Here is an 18,224-nt window from a genome sequence, read left to right as displayed (position 1 = left end):
GGTATTGGCCCAACTTTCACATCATGTCCACCTCAACTTTGGGACCCTCATTTCTTGCTGCTACCTCATTTTAACCTTACCCCAGCTCCTGCATGCTTTCCTTCTCCCTTTCAGTCTTATTCAGTTGTAGCTCAGAGATGCTTGCCATAGGGAAAAGTGGGGGAAGCTGAACAGGTTTACCTCATCCTACTTTATTCCCCTCCCCATTGCAGAGGCCTATCGAGAGGTCCGCCAACTTCAGCTTTTTCCAGCTTGCAAGAGAATAATGTTCAAATTCTGTCCAGAGGCTACAGAGTAGGGAAACCCAATTGGATGTAATAGATTTTCAATTACTACTGGGATTAGTGCTATTCTCAAACTGTCACAGACTTTTCACAAGCACAGCTGCCATGGCGCTAACCTCTTGCTGATCTCAGTGTTCCAGTCACAATTTCTTTGCAAGATGAGATGCTGTAGCTGCCCTTCATTTCATGTCACAAATTGCTAGTTTCTGGTCCAAGCCTTCCCTGCTCTTGTCAAGATCATGGCAAAGGCCCTTATTTCAGATTTCGTTCTAGTGCTCCCTTAATCTAAATCAAAAGCAGCCTGTTCAGACAGCAATGAACGAATGACACAGCTCATCTGGAAGTTCAGAGGTGGATGACTATAGTCTTTCACCAATTTGGAAATGATGGAGGCACTGGCACAATCCTCATGATTTTTGTGGTGTTTGGTCTTCTAAAATGCCCAAGCAGCAATGTGGTAGGTTTGAATGGCGTGTGTGTGGGAGTCTGTGGGAGAAAGTATTCCTATCCTTTGTTGTTAACTCTTTAAAGTTACTCCTTACAGCAGCTTTTCATTTAAGGAAAAAGTCAGGGCTTCTGTTTACTTGCATTTCTACCCAAAGCAGCTTTTAGAAATAATGATTAATAATTAATAATAATCACCTTCACAGGAGAATCAGATGTGTTGAAACTAAGACGTTTGAGGGGATGTGGTAATATAGGAACATATTGTTTTTCATGCATGGTGGGAATGTAAATTTGTCCACACATTCTGGACAAGGGTCTTCAATATCAGTTCCAAAATTGTTAAACAACCTCTCTCACCAAATCCAGCTTTAGCCCTGCTCTCATTAAACCTAGATTCTGATCTTACTATTCAACATACCGTATTTTTCGCCCCATAGGGCGCACCGGCTCATAGGACGCACCTAGTTTTTTGGGGGGAAACAAAGGGGGAAAAATCCCCCCCCCAGGCATGGGGCTGGGGCGGGGGATACCCGAGCTTCCCCCGACCCCAGCCCCCAGAACAGGCTGCTATCCGCAAGCCTAGGGAGCTCGGCGGGAAGTCGCGCTGGTCTCCCCAGGCTTGTGGATATCTGTCCCCCGAGCTTGTGGGGCTGGCGGTGGCCAGCCTCCAAACCAGGTCGGGGAATAGCGGGATGGCGGCGCTCCGCCTCCCCGCTGTCCCCCGAGCTTGTGGGGCTGCCCAATATCTGCACGAAGCCTGGGGCACGCTGTGCAGCGCGCCCCAGACTTCAGGATGCAGGCTGATATCCACAAGCCTTGGGAGCCCGAGGGGAACTCCCATGGAGCTCCCAAGGCTTGCGGATAGCTTCCTGAACCCTGGAGAGCGAGAGGGGTCGGTGTGCACCGACCCCTCTCGCTCTCCAGGCTTCAGCGAAAGCCTGCATTCGCCCCATAGGACGCACACGCATTTCCCCTTCATTTTTGGAGGGGGAAAAGTGCGTCCTATAGGGCGAAAAATACGGTAAATATCTTACTTTCTTTTCACTGATGGCTACACATCTGGCATGCTCTAGTCCATAGGGTCACGAAGATGCAGACACAACTAAATGACTAAACAACAACAACATATTTGGTGATAGACTTTATATATATCTCAGGCTGAGCTACCCCTTGAGGTATGGTTCAACAATAGCTGGGACGGCAAAAATCCACCAACCGCATACAAATCAATCTGGCTAGCCTGATACAAAAACACCCACCCACCCCACTCACACACACAGGAAACAAAGTTCACTACAGCCAATCACAAACAAGCAAACACACCCTAGGCCAACCCCAACCTCTCTCGCCACCAAAGGAACACAAGTGAATAGTAAAGAGAACCCGCACAAGCGACGCTGACACAAAACCCCACACATACATTAAGTAGAATAGAAGCATTGCCACCCAACCCCAACCCCACTCACATGCCCCCCTCCACCTCTTTCCCCCTCTTCTTCCTAAGGTAACACTAATGTCTCAACAAATGAAACTGATCTGTGGAAAATGTAACTTGAAAAAAACACATTGCACATACTTTGGTAAACCAATAAATCTTTAATAATTTTTTTTTAAAAAAACAGTATCTGGGTCAGGGCTATTTCAGAGTGACTAGCTGGGTAGCAAAAGTTGTTATAAAGAGAGACACCATAGCAAATTTCTCCCACTAGTTTCACAAGCATGTCTATGGAGAGCCTAGGTTGACCATTAATGTCCTAAGATTATGTAAAATGACATTAATGCTTTTAATGCCTTGTTTATTTATTTTTTCCTGTGGACATTGTATTAAATTTGATTTAATAAAAAAAGAAAACGAAAGAAGAAAAAAAGAAACTAAGAAGGGGAGAAAGCTTGTGCTGTTGCAACCTTATTCTTCTTCAAGTAGACAAAGAAACACCAGACACTTAGATCTACAACTCACATCAGCAGCCAATACAGATTTTCACGCGGAAAGTCAAGGAAGCAAAATTACAACAGAGTTAAAAAAATTCAGTTGCAGTTAGAGGGGACTCAGGGTCATACTGCACAATGCTGTCTAGCACAAAGTACATCTGCATGTCCAGCAAGGCTGTGTGTGTTGGGGATAGACCAGAAAGGCTTGGACCCCTAGTTCTCTGCATTGGGCCTCAGAACTCTTGTCATTTTAGGCAACTAATTGTGCTCCAATGTAAAGGACACATTTTGAAAATAAGCACTTCATTCTATTGTTCTTGCATGCATTTTTTTGGGGGGGGGGGAGAGGGAAGGAACAACCCATCATTTTTCATCATTCCTCCAATCAATAGTCCAACTTGCTATCAGCAGAGATCTGTATCCCTCCCCCCGCTTCCTATTCTCACTTTCATTTTATCTTACTCATACGTTTTTGTGTTTGAAACAAATAACCAGCAAGTTTCTCAGAATATTTGCAGAAGGTGTCGTTTTGGCAACACAGCTCTCTCACACACACACTCTCTCTCCGCCTTCACGGAGGACAACGACAGATCTGCCTTTGAAAACCTTCAGCTATTAATAGACAGGGAGGTTATTGTTCAGGTGATATCCTTTCAGGTGCCTGTGAAATGATTGATTTCCCCCTCCTTTGCATCTAAGTCTGCTAGCTGATCTAATTGAGTGGCAAAGCCAAAAGATAAAGAGCCTCGATATCAGCTGGAATTTGTTTTTGTTTTGAATTACAGGTAATGGGACATTGATCGGCGCATCTGCAAATGTTGTTTGTGCAGGAATTGCAGAGCAACATGGCTATGGCTTCTCTTTCATGGAATTTTTCAGGTACCATTTTAGACTCGGAACGAATCTGTGTTTAAATTTGCCTCTAAAAAAGTGGGGATTTGCTCTACAAACCAAAATGAGCCAGGCAGAATAGTCCATATGGCACAGGGGTGGGAAATCTGTAGCCTTTTGGATGATATTTGACTTTGAGTCCCATAAGCCCCAACTATCATGATGATGAAAGTTGTAGGTCAGTATTAACAGGTGGGCCACAGATTCCCTAGCTCTGATACAGTGGCGTAGCGTGGGGGGTGCAGGGGGGGCCGGCCGCACCGGGTGCAACATCTGGGGGTTAGGGTTAGGGTGCGCAAATCCACGGGCTAGGGTGCGCAAATCCACGAGTTAGGGGGCGCAAATTACTTGCCTTGCCCCAGGTGCTGACAACCCACACTACGCCACTGCTCTGATATAGTATTTAAGCCCCCCCCCAAAAGGGGGGAAGCCAATGACATATAAATCCATTTTGGTGACACAAATGGTATTTATTTCAGGGATTGTGTTTGACAATTGAAACGCCTTCATCTCTCTAATGAGAATAACAATAAATGGAGTGGGCGAACCCTTTTCATGTAATTGTTTTTTTCTGCATGAGTTGTTATAACACAGGATTCTCGTTGCTAACTTTAAAAAAATCTATAAAATATATATTCTAATATTTTGAAAATATTGTCAATCATAAACATGGAGGGGTGGGATAGCAAATTTGTGAGATCATAATGAGGGCTGAATTATTTACAATCTAAACTGATCTCTCTTTCGGCATAACTTAAAAGATTTCGGTGGTGTTTGGCACAGAATACCTCATTTAGTTTAATGCAGCAGTCCTCCAAGATAATTACGTTTATCATTGGCTTGCATCGCTACTTCTGCCTTATGATCAATGAATGCCTTAACTATGCCACACAATCAAAAAACAAAAACAAAAAAACAATAAAGCAAATTAGTTTAAGTTTGTTCTGCAGACATAGATATGGCTGTTCAACATGGTAGACTATTAGGTGCTAACCACTGCAAAATTAGATTTGCTTAGCTGTATACAGAAGATAGCTTTTCTGAGGCCAGGGAAATATGATAGAGGCATCATTACCCACAGTTTACAGTCCCCTTTCCCAGTAGCTCCCTTCAAGAACTTATGGAAACTGTTTAACTGTGGACCAATGAGCATGTGTGCCAGAGATTTTGCTCAAATAATGCTAGTATATCTTACCACGATGAAGTCTCTGAAAAAACAACCATCAGCTGCACTTAGCTGTTGATGTATGCTAGGTTGTGCCAGATAACATTTGGTATAGGATTAAAGGCACATGGTGAGATATGAGCTTTTTACCATATTTGCGTTTGTTTGCTTAAAAAATAACAATTGCATTCATTTATGCATTCCGACTCTAAAAATAAATAAATCAGTGTACAGTTGTCGTAAAGTATGAGAAGATTATTGATGTGTTCAACGAAGCATGTTCTCAACCATCCTTTCTAAATATACCCCACCAGGGAAATAGACGTCTAATAATATTTTGATTTAATTTTGGATGATGGCCATCGTAAACAGTTTTCTTTAGAGAGTTACGTTTGGGCACTTGTTTCCCCATTGTCATCAGTTTCAATATGTTATGTTGGAATCGCAGTGTTTATCAGATGATAGCATACCATAATATTATAGGACCACCGTTGGATCCCTACTTTCAAGGTGTTAAAGATGTGGTGTCAAATCTTATGGTTAGCTTCTGTTTCATCACTTCCTGGGAGGTGGGTGCCTGTCAGTGACAGACCCATGTCCCAGTTTTGTCCATTTACTGGAATGAAGTCCATGCAACTGAAGCTACCATTCTGGGTCACAAGCACCCTACTGGTAAGCAGTACTGTCTGCCGAGAAGGATAGTGTTGGAAGGGATCTCATGGTCACCTAGTTCTGCCTCCTGCCATTGCGAAGTGCATTTTCTTTTACCCAGTTAACGTAAGAGACATTTGCACAGAAACTGTAGCACTATGATTGGTCCTCCATTTGCATTTCTCACAAAAGGTGTAGAATATCAAATTGCTGCTAGCCTCTGCTTTAGAATCCTTTCTGAAATAGCTATGCAGACGGTCAGTTCGGATATAACCTTTTCCACATGTATGCTTCCATGAGAATACTTTCATAAGCACTTCCATGGACAAAAAACCCCATCATGTCAGAAAAGGTGATTCTCCCCCTGTGATTCTGCATTTGGAGTAAACATGTTTTTTGTGTGTTAAATGATGCATAGCCAAACAGTGAAGGTCATGTGGATCATTACACCAATGTGCTTGTCATTACTATCATTTATGATCATAAGCAAAAAGAAAAGTCTGTTGAAAGAGAAGAAAGATTTTCGCTTTTAGTTAAAAGGAGGTCAACTCTTTTAAGAAATTAGGTAAAGGTAAAGGGACTCCTGACCGTTAGGTCCAGTCGCGGATGACTCTGGGGTTGTGGCGCTCATTTCGCTTTATTGGCCGGTGTACAGCCTCCGGGTCATGTGGCCAGCATGACTAAGCTGCTTCTGGCAAACCAGAGCAGTGCACGGAAATGCTGTTTACCTTCCCGCCAGAGCGGTACCTATTTATCTACTTGCACTTTGACGTGCTTTCGAACTGCTAGGTTGTCAGGAGCAGGGACCGAGCAACAGGAGCTTACCCCATTGTGGAGATTAGAACCACCAAACTTCCAATCGGCAAGCCCTAGGCTCTGTGGTTTAGACGCCACCCACCACTTACTCCCAAACTATGTTTTTGCATCTAACATGCAATTATTATTATTATTTTAATTCAAATTATATCAACTGGGGGTGGTGGGACTGATAATTAATGGGATCAGAGCCCTGCTTTCATCTTGAGGAAAATTCCTTTCTAGTTCAAAACTGCTAATACTACAACACAAAAACACAAGAAATAAGCATCAGATAAAAATACAGGAAACCACAAGATCTGTAGCAAAAAGTGGATGAACCAGCCAAAGAAAGTTAGCCAAGACTGAAGAAAAAAGCTTAAAAAAGAAACCAACCAAAAAGGGCTTATTGTGTTTACATCATAGATGGTCAAAACAGCTCTCCTGAGAGTAGACACTACAATGAAGACAGCCCTTAAAAGTGCTTGTGCTAAGTGCATCTCAGTCTCTCCTGATGACCTTAGTGGACAAATTTAGGATCAAATAGGAGGAGGCAGTCCTGTAGGCATCCTGATCCCAAGGGCATGTAGAGCTCTAAAAGTAAACCCCAGCAACCAGTGCAACTGTTAATCGAGTTACATGATCCTAAAATCTGGTCCTGGTCTGCAATCTACCTCCAAGGCATGTGATGTAATCAAGGCAATGTGTAACCACAGCCAAGTCCGTCTTTCCTTGCAATTGGTGCAGTACTGTTGTTAACCTGATTTTCAAGGGCAGTGCTGCCCCATCCAAGAGAGGCTGAATCTACTTGGTCTTCCTAGCTGAGAACACTTCTGTCTCATCTGCATTAAGGGAATGTCATAAATTATAATGCTGTATTCCATGAAAAATGGAGTTTTTATATTTTGAAAATATGCCACCCCAGTCCATTCCTACTTAAAATATTTCCGGGACATCCAAGTTATAAAAAATAAATTATAAATGAAGCTAAGGTTATAAACTATTTGAAGATAATTGGCAACATCATATTATGTAAAATAAATAGGGCCATATTGATCTGGCAGATAAGTTCTTCTTTAAGATGCTATTCCCATCAAGGCCTCAAGTAACGTATGGAACCCTAAATAGAATCCTGTACTATGTAGATCTTTGTGGGCTTTGACTGCTTCCTCTCCCCCCACTCTATTATGGTGGAAAATGAGGACCACTGCTTTGCCAAGCTGAAAGACGTCAGGGCTGTGTTCTTGGGTGCTTAATTTTATTTTTTAAATATTAAAGATTTTACAGCGAATAGTTGAGGGCTTTATGTGACAGCAATCAGATGCTTCTGAATAGAAATGGAAGCTTTTTATGGACAAGATTTTTACGGCAAATATGCCAATACCTGTCTGAAAGAACATGGCACATTAAAGCCTGCACAAAGAATAACTGTCTTTACACACATCCAGCTGTGTGTATGTATTGCAAATCTGTCACAGGACTGATTAATCGCATGCCCATGTAATATTAGAGATGTCAGAAACCCTCTTGTGCTCAGGAATAATGCTTCAGAGTTTTTGTTAAAAGGCCCTCCTGCAGGTTTATTCTTTTAGCTGTGCCATTTCCTACATTTGGTACAAGTGTTTCAAAAGAAAATTCTAGGAGCTTAAATTGAGATCAAAGGAGAAACTAGCTTTTATCATACTGAAGGCCAAGAAAATGAAAGATCCATTTCGATGGTTGGGTTAGCTGCTTGCTTTTATAAGATGGGATGAATCTACCTGAGATCGGGGGGTGGGGGCGGTTTGGAGCTCATAACAACAAAAGAAAAATGGTCACAGACGAATCTCAACACAATCACATACCAAAGGGGAGGGGGAATAAGAAAGAACTTGCTATAGAAAGAAGATGGGAAACAGAGAAAAGTATTTTCATAATGAAGTTGCCACAGGCCAGATATGTCACCTAAAATAGGGATGGAGAGAAAATTGATTCAGTTCACATTTAAATGATAAATCACATAATATGCACTTTCCAAAACAATATATAAACTGAAACACCACCATCCTTTGAAATTTGCTCATTCTGAATTTTGTCTCCTGACAATTAATATGTACACAAATATGTACACAAGAGGATCGGGTGGCTCTGTGGTATATAATAATAATAATAATAATAATAATAATAATAATAATAATAATAATTTATTATTTGTACCCCGCCCATCTGGCTGGGTTTCCCCAGCCACTCTGGGCGGCTTCCAACAAAGATGAAAGATACACTAAAATGTCACATCTTAAAAACTGAACAGGGCTGCCTTCAGATGTCTTCTGAATGTCAGGTAGATGTTTATCGCTTTGACATCTGATGGGAGGGCGTTCCACAGGGCGGGCGCCACTACCGAGAAGGCCCTCTGCCTGGTTCCCTGTAACTTGGCCTCTCGCAGTGAGGGAACCGCCAGAAGGCCCTTGGTATAAACCACTGAATCTCTTGGGCTTGCCAATCAGAATGTCAGCAATTCAAATCCACACAATGGGGTGAGCTCCTATTGCTCGGTCCCTGCTCCTGCCAACCTAGTAGTTCGAAAGCATGTCAAAGTCAAGTAGATAAATAGGTACCACTCTGGCAGGAAGGTAAATGGCGTTTCCGTGCGCTGCTCTGGTTCGACAGAAGTGGCTTGGTCATGCCGGCCACATACCCCAGAAGCTGTACGCCGGCTCCCTCGGCCAATAAAGCGAGATGAGCGCCGCAACCCCAGAGTCATCTGCGACTGGACCTAATGGTCAGGGGTACCTTTACCTTTACTACGACGACGATGACTACTACTAGTAATAATAATAATAATAATAATAATAATAATAATAATAATAATGGCTGTTGTAAGATCAGATCAATTAAGAGTGAGAGTAGGGTTGCCAACAAAACTGGATTTTTCAACTTCAGTCAGGAAAACCATATTCTGCAAGGTACTTAGTACTGGGCTGAGTGAAAATTGTACATAGGAAGTTCTTCTGGGCCAAATAGTTCCTGTTTCTAGAGAGGACAAAGTTATTGATCCCCTTAATGGAAATGGCAGTGCTAGAAACTAAACTGCAGGTGTTGCCTGAAGTGTGACTGGTTGGAATGCTGAGTTCTAGTTTTGTGCTGTAAACCCAAAACTTGAATTATTCAGTTCATCTCAAAGGGATTTGCTTCCGAGTAGACATGTATAGAATGGTACTCTTAGCTGACATATATACATGGGGACTCAATGTCCACCAGATACACCTGTTGTTTGGTTGACAAGGTCTGTGTCAATGTAGAGGTGCATATAAGTCGATGAGCTGGATGAAAAGGCTCTGCAAGCCTAATTTTGCCCAGAGGTTAATGTTTCTCCACTCCTGTGTTAAATACTGTACTATTAAAAAAACAAAAAACTAAATTTAATATTTCTTATATTTAACACAGTAACCCCAATATTTTCTAGAATTCAGTGAAGAGCTTGTGACAAAAGCTGCCCTTGAAAATGGGGACCAGATGTAGTCAGTATGACAGGTCAGATAACATGGCTTTCTGCAGCCTACCTCTGTAAATGCCTCCTCTGCTTGGAAACACTTAATAAGATTGGTGTGTAGGAAGAGCAAGCTTCAAAATGGGATTTTTGCTTATTAGATATTGGGATTTCAAATCATCTAATATATCTTTTAAAAATAGGTGGTGAGAGGAGGAGGTCTTATTTCTGAATTCATTGACAGCCACAATTTATCTTGTTTGTGAGGCTGGCTTTGAAAGAAAGTGCACTCTAGAGGCCTAATGGAGTGATTAATGTTTCTGCAAATCAAATGTGCTTTGCTCACTTTAACTTGCCATCCTGTATCTTAATATATATTGTTTCCAGCTGGCATTAATTTGACATCCAGGCCACTCAAGAGACATACTAGTCTTCAGGGGAAACAAGGCTGATTAAAGCTTACCTGTTTCTGTTCAGCCTCTATCTGTTTCCTCTTCCTTTGCTGGCAACCTACTGACCTTGATCTGGGCATATCACCCACAGAAAAGATAGAAGCTAATAGAGTTGTTATCTGTTGATTTAAATATTTTTGCCATTGAGTGTTAAGTACTGTACCATTTCTTTCCTGATGGAACAAAGAGCAGCCCCTGCCCGAAATGGGTCGCATCAAATGTTAGCCCTACTCAGAGAAGAACCATTGAAATAAATGAACCTATTCATTCATTTTGGTGGGTCTGCTCTGGGAAGAACTACCCTTGTATACAGTCCCCAAATGTTTCTCTGAGCACAGGTAGGGCATCCATTGTTCACAAATGGACATTAGAACATTTAAAGATACGGACAAAAGTGGATTTAGTAGCGAACTAGATAGCCCTCTCCTCTAGCCCCACCATTTCCTGATCTATCTCCCCACTCCCATGTCCTCAGTTACAGAATAATGGGGAAAGCTGCTTTAGTTTAATGTATTTTTGATAGTTGGCCTGTATCTGCCAACTGGACTGAAATATTTGACCATGGGTGCTTCTGTTGTGCAGTACCTTTCTGTACTTCCATTTATTTCTTTAACAAAATTCATATAGCACTTGATTGTAAAGAAACAACAGCCCATGCCTCTAAGCAACTTACAATATAAAATGAAACCTTAAAATCATAGGGAAAGGGTATTAAAAATGGATATTAAAAATATTCAAAAGATTATTAAAATCAACAGTCACTAAAACAAATAAGTAAGACATGTGTAACTTTTGCATATCTGGATAGGCTTGCCTAAACAAAAGTGTTTTGAGGTTTGCATGCATAAGGTATGCTTAATTTTGCAAATATTCAAGCTCAGTGAGCAGAACCATAGCAGAAACAATGGGGGGGGGGGAAGATACACACAGCTGTCCATCCCAAATCCAGTTTAAAGCATAAGAATGTAGAGCAGGAGAGGCCGTCAAGTTGCCCGGTGACACTTGGGCAGCAGATGCAGAGTAGGCCCACAAGCCACACTCTTCTCCACTATGTTGAGATGAAATATATTTGCATTTAAATTACAGAAAGTTTTTATAAATTTCATATATAGATAGAAAGATATAGATATGCCTCCTTTTGTCCTGTTTCCTCAGGTGGATGTGTTTCCTCCTTTTCTGGTGACGTGATAAGCTGCCACATATTTCTTTTCCCATTTTCCTTTTTGTTGCTGATCCTTGTGGTTCTTCCTCTTCAATTACTGAAGGTTTGCAAAGAGCGACTCTGTGTTGGCTTAGCGCAGGGGTAGTCAACTATTTCATACCCACCGCCCACTAATGCATCTTTCTTGATGGTAAAATTTCCTTACCGCCCAGTGCCAGGATTCAGCTTGAGCCATAGAACCCCCTACCGCCCACCTAGAATCCTGAAACGCCCACTAGTGGGTGGTAGGGACCAGGTTGACAACCCCTGGCTTAGTGGAATGATATAACCCAGGAAGTGAAACAATAACAGTAAGAGAATACTCTCCCCCTTGCTGTTGCCAGTGGAAGCAGAACTTGATTAGTGGCAAATTGGCTGAGCTGTTTATAATTCAACACACAGTTCTTCCAGGCAGTTGCCTGGAATTGTTGTCTAGCTCAGCATACAGTAGTGTCGGTATTAACATCCCTTCGTTTGTTGCTGTTTCCTGCCAAATCTTTCTTTAGGAAGATAATCTGTGCTTTTAAGTGGGTGGTCCTCACTGTAGCATACCACAGTTTGAACGTCCCTATATCTATCTGTAGACCTTTGCATCTGCCCCAGTTGTATCTGACTTCCTGTTTGCCCCTATTCTCTGCCAAAATGTGTGTTCTAGACATTGGCAGTATGGGCTTGACTTGTCAGGCAAATGTTTTTGCTTGTCTGCCGTTCTCATGGGTTAGTCACACTTTCCACTCTCCCCTCATGTGTGTGAAGTTTCAGACATAAACAGGTAGTGGTCCATGAGAGAGGTAATGACTCTTCGTGTATGACGCTGACTTTAAAATATACTGTGGGGCTATGATAATATGAATAACAGTCTATGGCTTAGATCCTTAGGTAAAGGTAACGGGTCCCCTGACCATTAGGTCCAGTCGTGGCCGACTCTGGGGTTGCGGCGCTCATCTCGCTTTATTGGCCGAGGGAGCCGGCGTACAGCTTCCGGGTCATGTGACCAGCATGACTAAGCTGCTTTTGGCGAACCAGAGCAGTGCACAGAAACACCATTTACCTTCCCGCCGGAGCGGTACCTATTTATCTACTTGCACTTTGACGTGCTTTCGAACTGCTAGGTTGGCAGGAGCAGGGACCGAGCAACAGGAGCTCATCCCGTCACGGGGATTTGAACCGCCAACCTTCTGATCGGCAAGTCCTAGGCTCTGTGGTTTAACCCATAGCGCCACCCACGAGCTAACTAAAGGAAGTTCATGTAAATTGAGGGACACCTTTTTCATCCTGAGATGTGCATTTCATTATCAGCAACTTTCTGAAGGTGACATGCCAGGGGCTGGCAGGGCTAGAATCAAAAGTGGGAGGACCAATGGAGGTGGGTCTTACTTTTGTACAGTTCCAAAATGTCAAAGGTTTTTCTACACGTGCACCTACATTTCCATCATCTGTCCAGGGAAGCAGAAGGCATTTATCCGAGTTCAAGGACACATTCCAGCTATTGCAGGTTATGGGGATGCAGCAGACAGTCTAGAGACTCTAGCAACATGTAGATAGATAGATAAACTTTATTTGCATTAGCCAACGGCCATAGCAACATAAAACAAGCAATATATACAATTAAAAAGACAACAATGGGTAAAAAGGACAATCAAATGACCAAGATTATCGTTCAGATAGTGGCCCTTAATCTCATTGCACCCTTGATAAACCTAGCAACCTTTGCTGTTGTCTGATCATTTTGAACTGATAAAAGAAAGAACAATGTGGCTGCAGATGGGCGGCCTGGGATGGTAAGTAAGAGTGGGGTGATGATCTCATTCCTCAGATCTTTATAAAGGGGACAGGACAGGAGAACTTGAGCCACTGTTTGCAGATTACCATCTCCACATGGGCAGAGTCGTTTCTCAGTTGGAATCTTTTGGTATCTGCCCTCAAGTACGGCAGAGGGCATGACATCCAATCTGGCCAGTGTGAAGGCACGTTTGTATTTTAGAGTAGTTAATTTATACAAATATGGTGCCAGGGAATCAAACTGAGAAGGGGGGGAAAAAGGCATACCAAGGACAGAGTTTCTTTATAATGGCCAGTTTGTTCTGTTGCTCTAAGTCCTTCAGACACTGTCCAATTAGCCTTTTTGCTTTAATAGAGCCCATCGTGAGAAGCTGATTTGGGTGGAGTCCGCAGGAGAGCAATTTTTGGTGCACAATTTTAGACCACGCACTTTTATGGGGGTCTTGTGTCACTAAGGACAGTAGACTGGGTGGATTTAGATTTAGACGGAGCCAATAATTAAGAGTTCTTTGCCAGGACTGAGCTTCTACAGAGGGAAGACTTGCCTCCAGTCGTAATGCTGCAACAAGTAATAATAGTGGTGTGGCAGCAGCAGAGCAATAGGAATAGGGCTGTTATGAGCAGTGAAAGCTTATCCATGTGGGCAAATGGGGTGCTGCCCCACTAACCTCGACCTTCAGCCAGCCCTCACTTGCTGCCTTTCATACCTGCAATCAGTTCAGGGAGTGGCAATGGCTGCCAGCTTCTTCCTCCTTAGTCCCAGGGATGCGGGTGGCGCTGTGGTCTAAACCACTGAGCTTCTTGCACTTGCCGATTGGAGGGCCGGTGGTTCAAATCCTCGCGATGGGGTGAGCTCCCGTTCCTCTGTCCCAGATTCTGCCAACCTAGCAGTTCGAAAGCATGCCAGTGCAAGGAGATGAATAGGTACCGCTGCGTCAGAAAGGTAAATGGCATTTATGTGCACTCTGGTTTCTGTCACAGTGTTGCATTGCGCCAAAAGCAGTTTAGTCATGCTGGCCATATGACCCAGAAAACTGCCTGTGGACAAACACTGGTTCCCTCGGCCTGAAAAATGAGATGAGTGCCATACCCCATAGTCACCTTTGACTGGACTTAACCGCCCAGGAGTCCTTTTCCTTTATCTTAACTTAGTCTCAGTAATGCCTTTGTGTCGGGGTTGGGTTGGGGAGAATGGGGACAAAACTAGAATTAGTTGGTTCTGCTTGTCTTTGGCTCTGTTCTTCCCCATTTGGTCTCCCTGCCTCACCCTTACCCATTCTCTTGAGTACTGCCACCACTGGCTATGAGATGTGTCTCTATTTTCACCCGTGTATAGGATTAACTGTTTCCTAAACAACCATTGGATCTTAGAGGAGCACTTAAGAGTTCCTGCACTGTGATGTATGTACAGGATTTGCTCAAACCTCAGAAATTTGGTTTGTGAAACTTGTTGTTTGTGTGTGTGTGTGTGTGTGTGTGTGTGTGTGTGTGTGTGTGTGTGTAAATATATTACACACACCATCCTAAAGAAGACTTGCCTGTTTTCAAACAGCATGGCTTTCTACAGTGTGATAAATTCTAGTCACTTCAGAATGTTCCAACTCTACAGTTCTCAACAGAAGAAAGAGAATAATTACACTGTGCTTTTTCCTCCCCCCCCCCCCAACTAAAAAAACCCATTTGATCTGGCAACTGTACCTTGGAGCTAAGTGCTGCAACTATTCTGTAGGAGGAATTCAATTTAGAAATAAAATCCACAGAAGTTTAAAATAAATTAAATATAAAATCAATATCTCAGTACAGCCGCTTCTGCGCTGCTGGTTTGATTTAAAATTCAATTCCTGCCTTTTCATTCACACAGTTTTAGATTTTGTAATGTCAAGGGCTTCTGTACAAGGGGCCCATGATGTAAGGGGCTGATATGTGCTTGGGAACAGAGGAACTAGGCAGACAAGTTTTGAAATGTCACACAAAGCACTTTGATTTGAAACATCCAGAAGTTATTTGTTTAATTTGTGGGACATTATTGCCATCAAACCAACAATTCGTGTTTTCCAGATAGGCACACAAAGAAGCTGAGGCTCACAGAGCTTTCCTGTAAATTTCCTAGAGAGAATTCTGTGAAATCACTTCCTTTGTCTGTCTTGGCAGGAAGCCGTAACACTTCCTTCCTGCCTGGGCACTCTCCTCTTTCTTTATCATGCTTTCAAGCCAACCACATGGGAATGTCTGAGCTCTGAAGCTCAGACACCATTTCTGAAGTTGCATTTTGTAATTAGTAACTCAGATAGAAATTATAAACCTGTCTTCATTTTGCTACTGTAATTGCTGCTTTCATGCCTAGATTATGTAAGTAAATACTACTTTTATTTCTTCACAAAACAATTTGTGTATTACTGTATTTTTGTGGGGGGAGGGGGGGAATAAAAAGGGTAATACCAGGAAAATCCAGTCTTTGAAGCATCCTAGATTATTGTTCCTAGAAGGTTAAACCAACCTTTTCTTAGCTTCCAAGTTTAACCTGCAAATGATGGTACTCTCCTGATCTCACTAATGTGAGCAATGAAGGTTAATAACTAAAGTTACTAAACAATATATCCACTTCTACTGTCAAAATCCATTCCTACATTATTGTGTTGTCTCTGTTGCTCTGCCCTTAGCATAAACATATTATTGCTATGATGTAGGCAGTTCTTAGCATCTAGAGAAAGTGTTGCCAATGTGGAGCCCCCCAGAAGTTGTGGACCACAACTCCCACCATCCCTGTGCATTGGCCATGCTCAGTGTTGTAGTCCCAACAGTATCTGGGAAGCTCTGTATTAGCTACTCTGGGTTTGGCTCAACCACAGGGACTATTCTTCGGATTTTCTTCATGCCACTCTATATAAGGTTTCCTCTCCTAAGCCAGCCTTTAGTTATTGTTCATCATGGTTTCCCTGTATTATTTAATCCCATGAATCACTTAACAACAACAACAACACTTTCCCTGTTTCCACCAAACTACTAAAATAATCATGGGGAGGGTCCTGCTGTCAGCTGTGGAACTTGCACTTCAGTGAATAGATACAGAATTGCCTGCCTTGTTAAAAAGAGGTCTTGTATATTGAGCAGCTGCATGGGAAAGATGGCTGGGATCCAGGTAATCTTTTGCTGCTTTTGCTGAGGTTTTAGTCTCTTTCCTTTCACTCTTATTTTAATTCTTGGTCCATTGTCTACTTAATTGCAAAACATTACAAGATGAGACTAAACCCCCATGTCTTTGAAATTTGGGCCTTTTTGGGTTGAGATGTACCAGGTAGGATTTTGACCGAGGTGAACTTGTGGAGTATTCTCCAGCCCCCACAAAGCATTCTCCAGCCCTCATAAAGCAAGTCATATCAACTGCTGTTCAAGTGCCCTCCCAGGATGTACATGAAATCTTAAGTTCTTTTCTTTCAGTGTTCACACAGATACTACATTAATCTGCAAAGCTTTAAAGACATGGAGCGCTTATGTGATAACATCTTAATTCAAACATTATTTTCATACCTTTGCAGTTCGGATTTAGAAATTGCTTCCACAGACAAAGCTTCACCCATACGTATAATAGCTGTCATGTGTCAAAATAATAATTACATAAATCACACTGAGTTTGTATAGGGTTATGTTGTTATTAGGAAAGCATTAGAAGCACACAACCATGCCTAATAAACAAGGGAAATGGTGGAAGCCCTGTCAGTTTATGTTTTTGTGAAAGCCAAAGTTGCCTTAGCTTGCTGTGAAAAAACAAATCAGCTTGCATGAAAAGAGAGAGGGAAAATAGCTTGGGGGAGGCTTGCAAAGGTGCTTTTAAGAGATCATCTTGTAAAACATAATGATGAAATCTTGAGTAGCAAGAAAAACATGCCTTTCCCCTGAATCATACTAGAGACTATTTCCCTCTGGTGTATCTTAAAGTTATATTATTCATGATATTTTGTAATTGATACTTGAAAATGATGTAAAACTCAAGGACAGATTTAGTCCTAAGATTTAGTAGAATCCAAATAAGTTAAAAATCCTTCCTAGTAATAATCCCCTTAGAAAATCAAAACAGTTTATTTCAGCCAATAAATCAAAATCTATGTTCTTGGCCCCAGAAAAGAAATCCTTATTAAATTAGTTAAAGAAAAACAAGATACAACCTGGAAGCTGTTGTTAGCACAGAATGAGGTTGGTGAGTCCTGAAAATGCTGCGTTGGCTGCCAGTGAGTTCCTGGGCCCAATTCAAGGAGGTCTGCCTGCCTATCTATGTGTCTGTCTGTCTATCTGTCTATCTATCTGTCTGTCTATCACCTATATCTATCTATCTATCTATCTATCTATCTATCTATCTATCTATCTATCTATCTATCTATCATCTATCTATCTATCTATCTATCTATCATCTATCTATCATCTATCTATCTATCTATCTATCTATCTATCTATCTATCTATATCTATCTATCTATATCTATCTATCTATCTATCATCTATCTATCTATCTATCTATCTATCTATCTATCATCTATCTATCATCTATCTATCTATCTATCTATCTATATCTATCTATCTATCTATCTATCTATCTATCTATCTATCTATCTATCTATCTATATCTATCTATCATCTATCTATCTATCTATCTATTATTTATCTATTATCTATCTATCATCTATCTATCTATCTATCTATCTATCTATCTATCTATCTATCTATCTATCTATCATCTGATTTATACTCTGTCCAATCTCCTTAAAGTGATCCACGCTTTAAAAACAAAAAAAGCAAAACAAAAGCATTCTAAACAGTCAAAACTTCCTAAAAACATCTAAAAACTGTTACACGATTTTGAGGTTGCCAAGAATGATAATCTTCAGCCACCTGGTCTTTGTGTAAACAAGAACATTTTCTTCCTGAAAGTGAATGATGGAGACACTAGCGTAGACCACCAGTACTAGCGTACAAAGCCAAAGCAGGTTGGGACCAAAATAATCTGAAGAACACTTCTCCCCAGTATCAACCATCTCAGCTTCCTGTGATCAGTGAGGGAGGCCACCGCTAGGTGCTGCCAGGTTGATGCTGAGCAATGACAGAGCCTTCTTGGGAGCAGTTCCCTGTTTGTGGAATGCTGTTGCATCTGTCTCCCTCATCAT

General features: G+C 41.8%; 1 protein-coding gene across 4 annotated transcripts in view; it reads left to right on the top strand.

Moving 5' to 3' along the window:
• OCA2 (OCA2 melanosomal transmembrane protein) overlaps positions 1-18,224 on the top strand; it is a 161,710-nt gene that overhangs the window by 128,835 nt on the left and 14,651 nt on the right. For all 4 annotated transcript variants that reach the window (XM_083734250.1, XM_083734248.1, XM_083734251.1 and 1 more), the window contains exon 23: positions 3,449-3,542. In XM_083734250.1, coding sequence (XP_083590376.1) covers positions 3,449-3,542 — 94 coding nt within the window. The remainder of the gene's footprint in view (positions 1-3,448; positions 3,543-18,224) is intronic.

This window comes from Podarcis gaigeae, assembly GCF_964106915.1.
Source record: "Podarcis gaigeae genome assembly, chromosome: 4".
In the NCBI taxonomy this organism is placed as follows: domain Eukaryota; kingdom Metazoa; phylum Chordata; class Lepidosauria; order Squamata; family Lacertidae; genus Podarcis; species Podarcis gaigeae.
The sequence above is the reverse complement of the archived record's forward strand: the minus strand, read 5'-3'. Positions and strand labels throughout refer to the sequence as shown.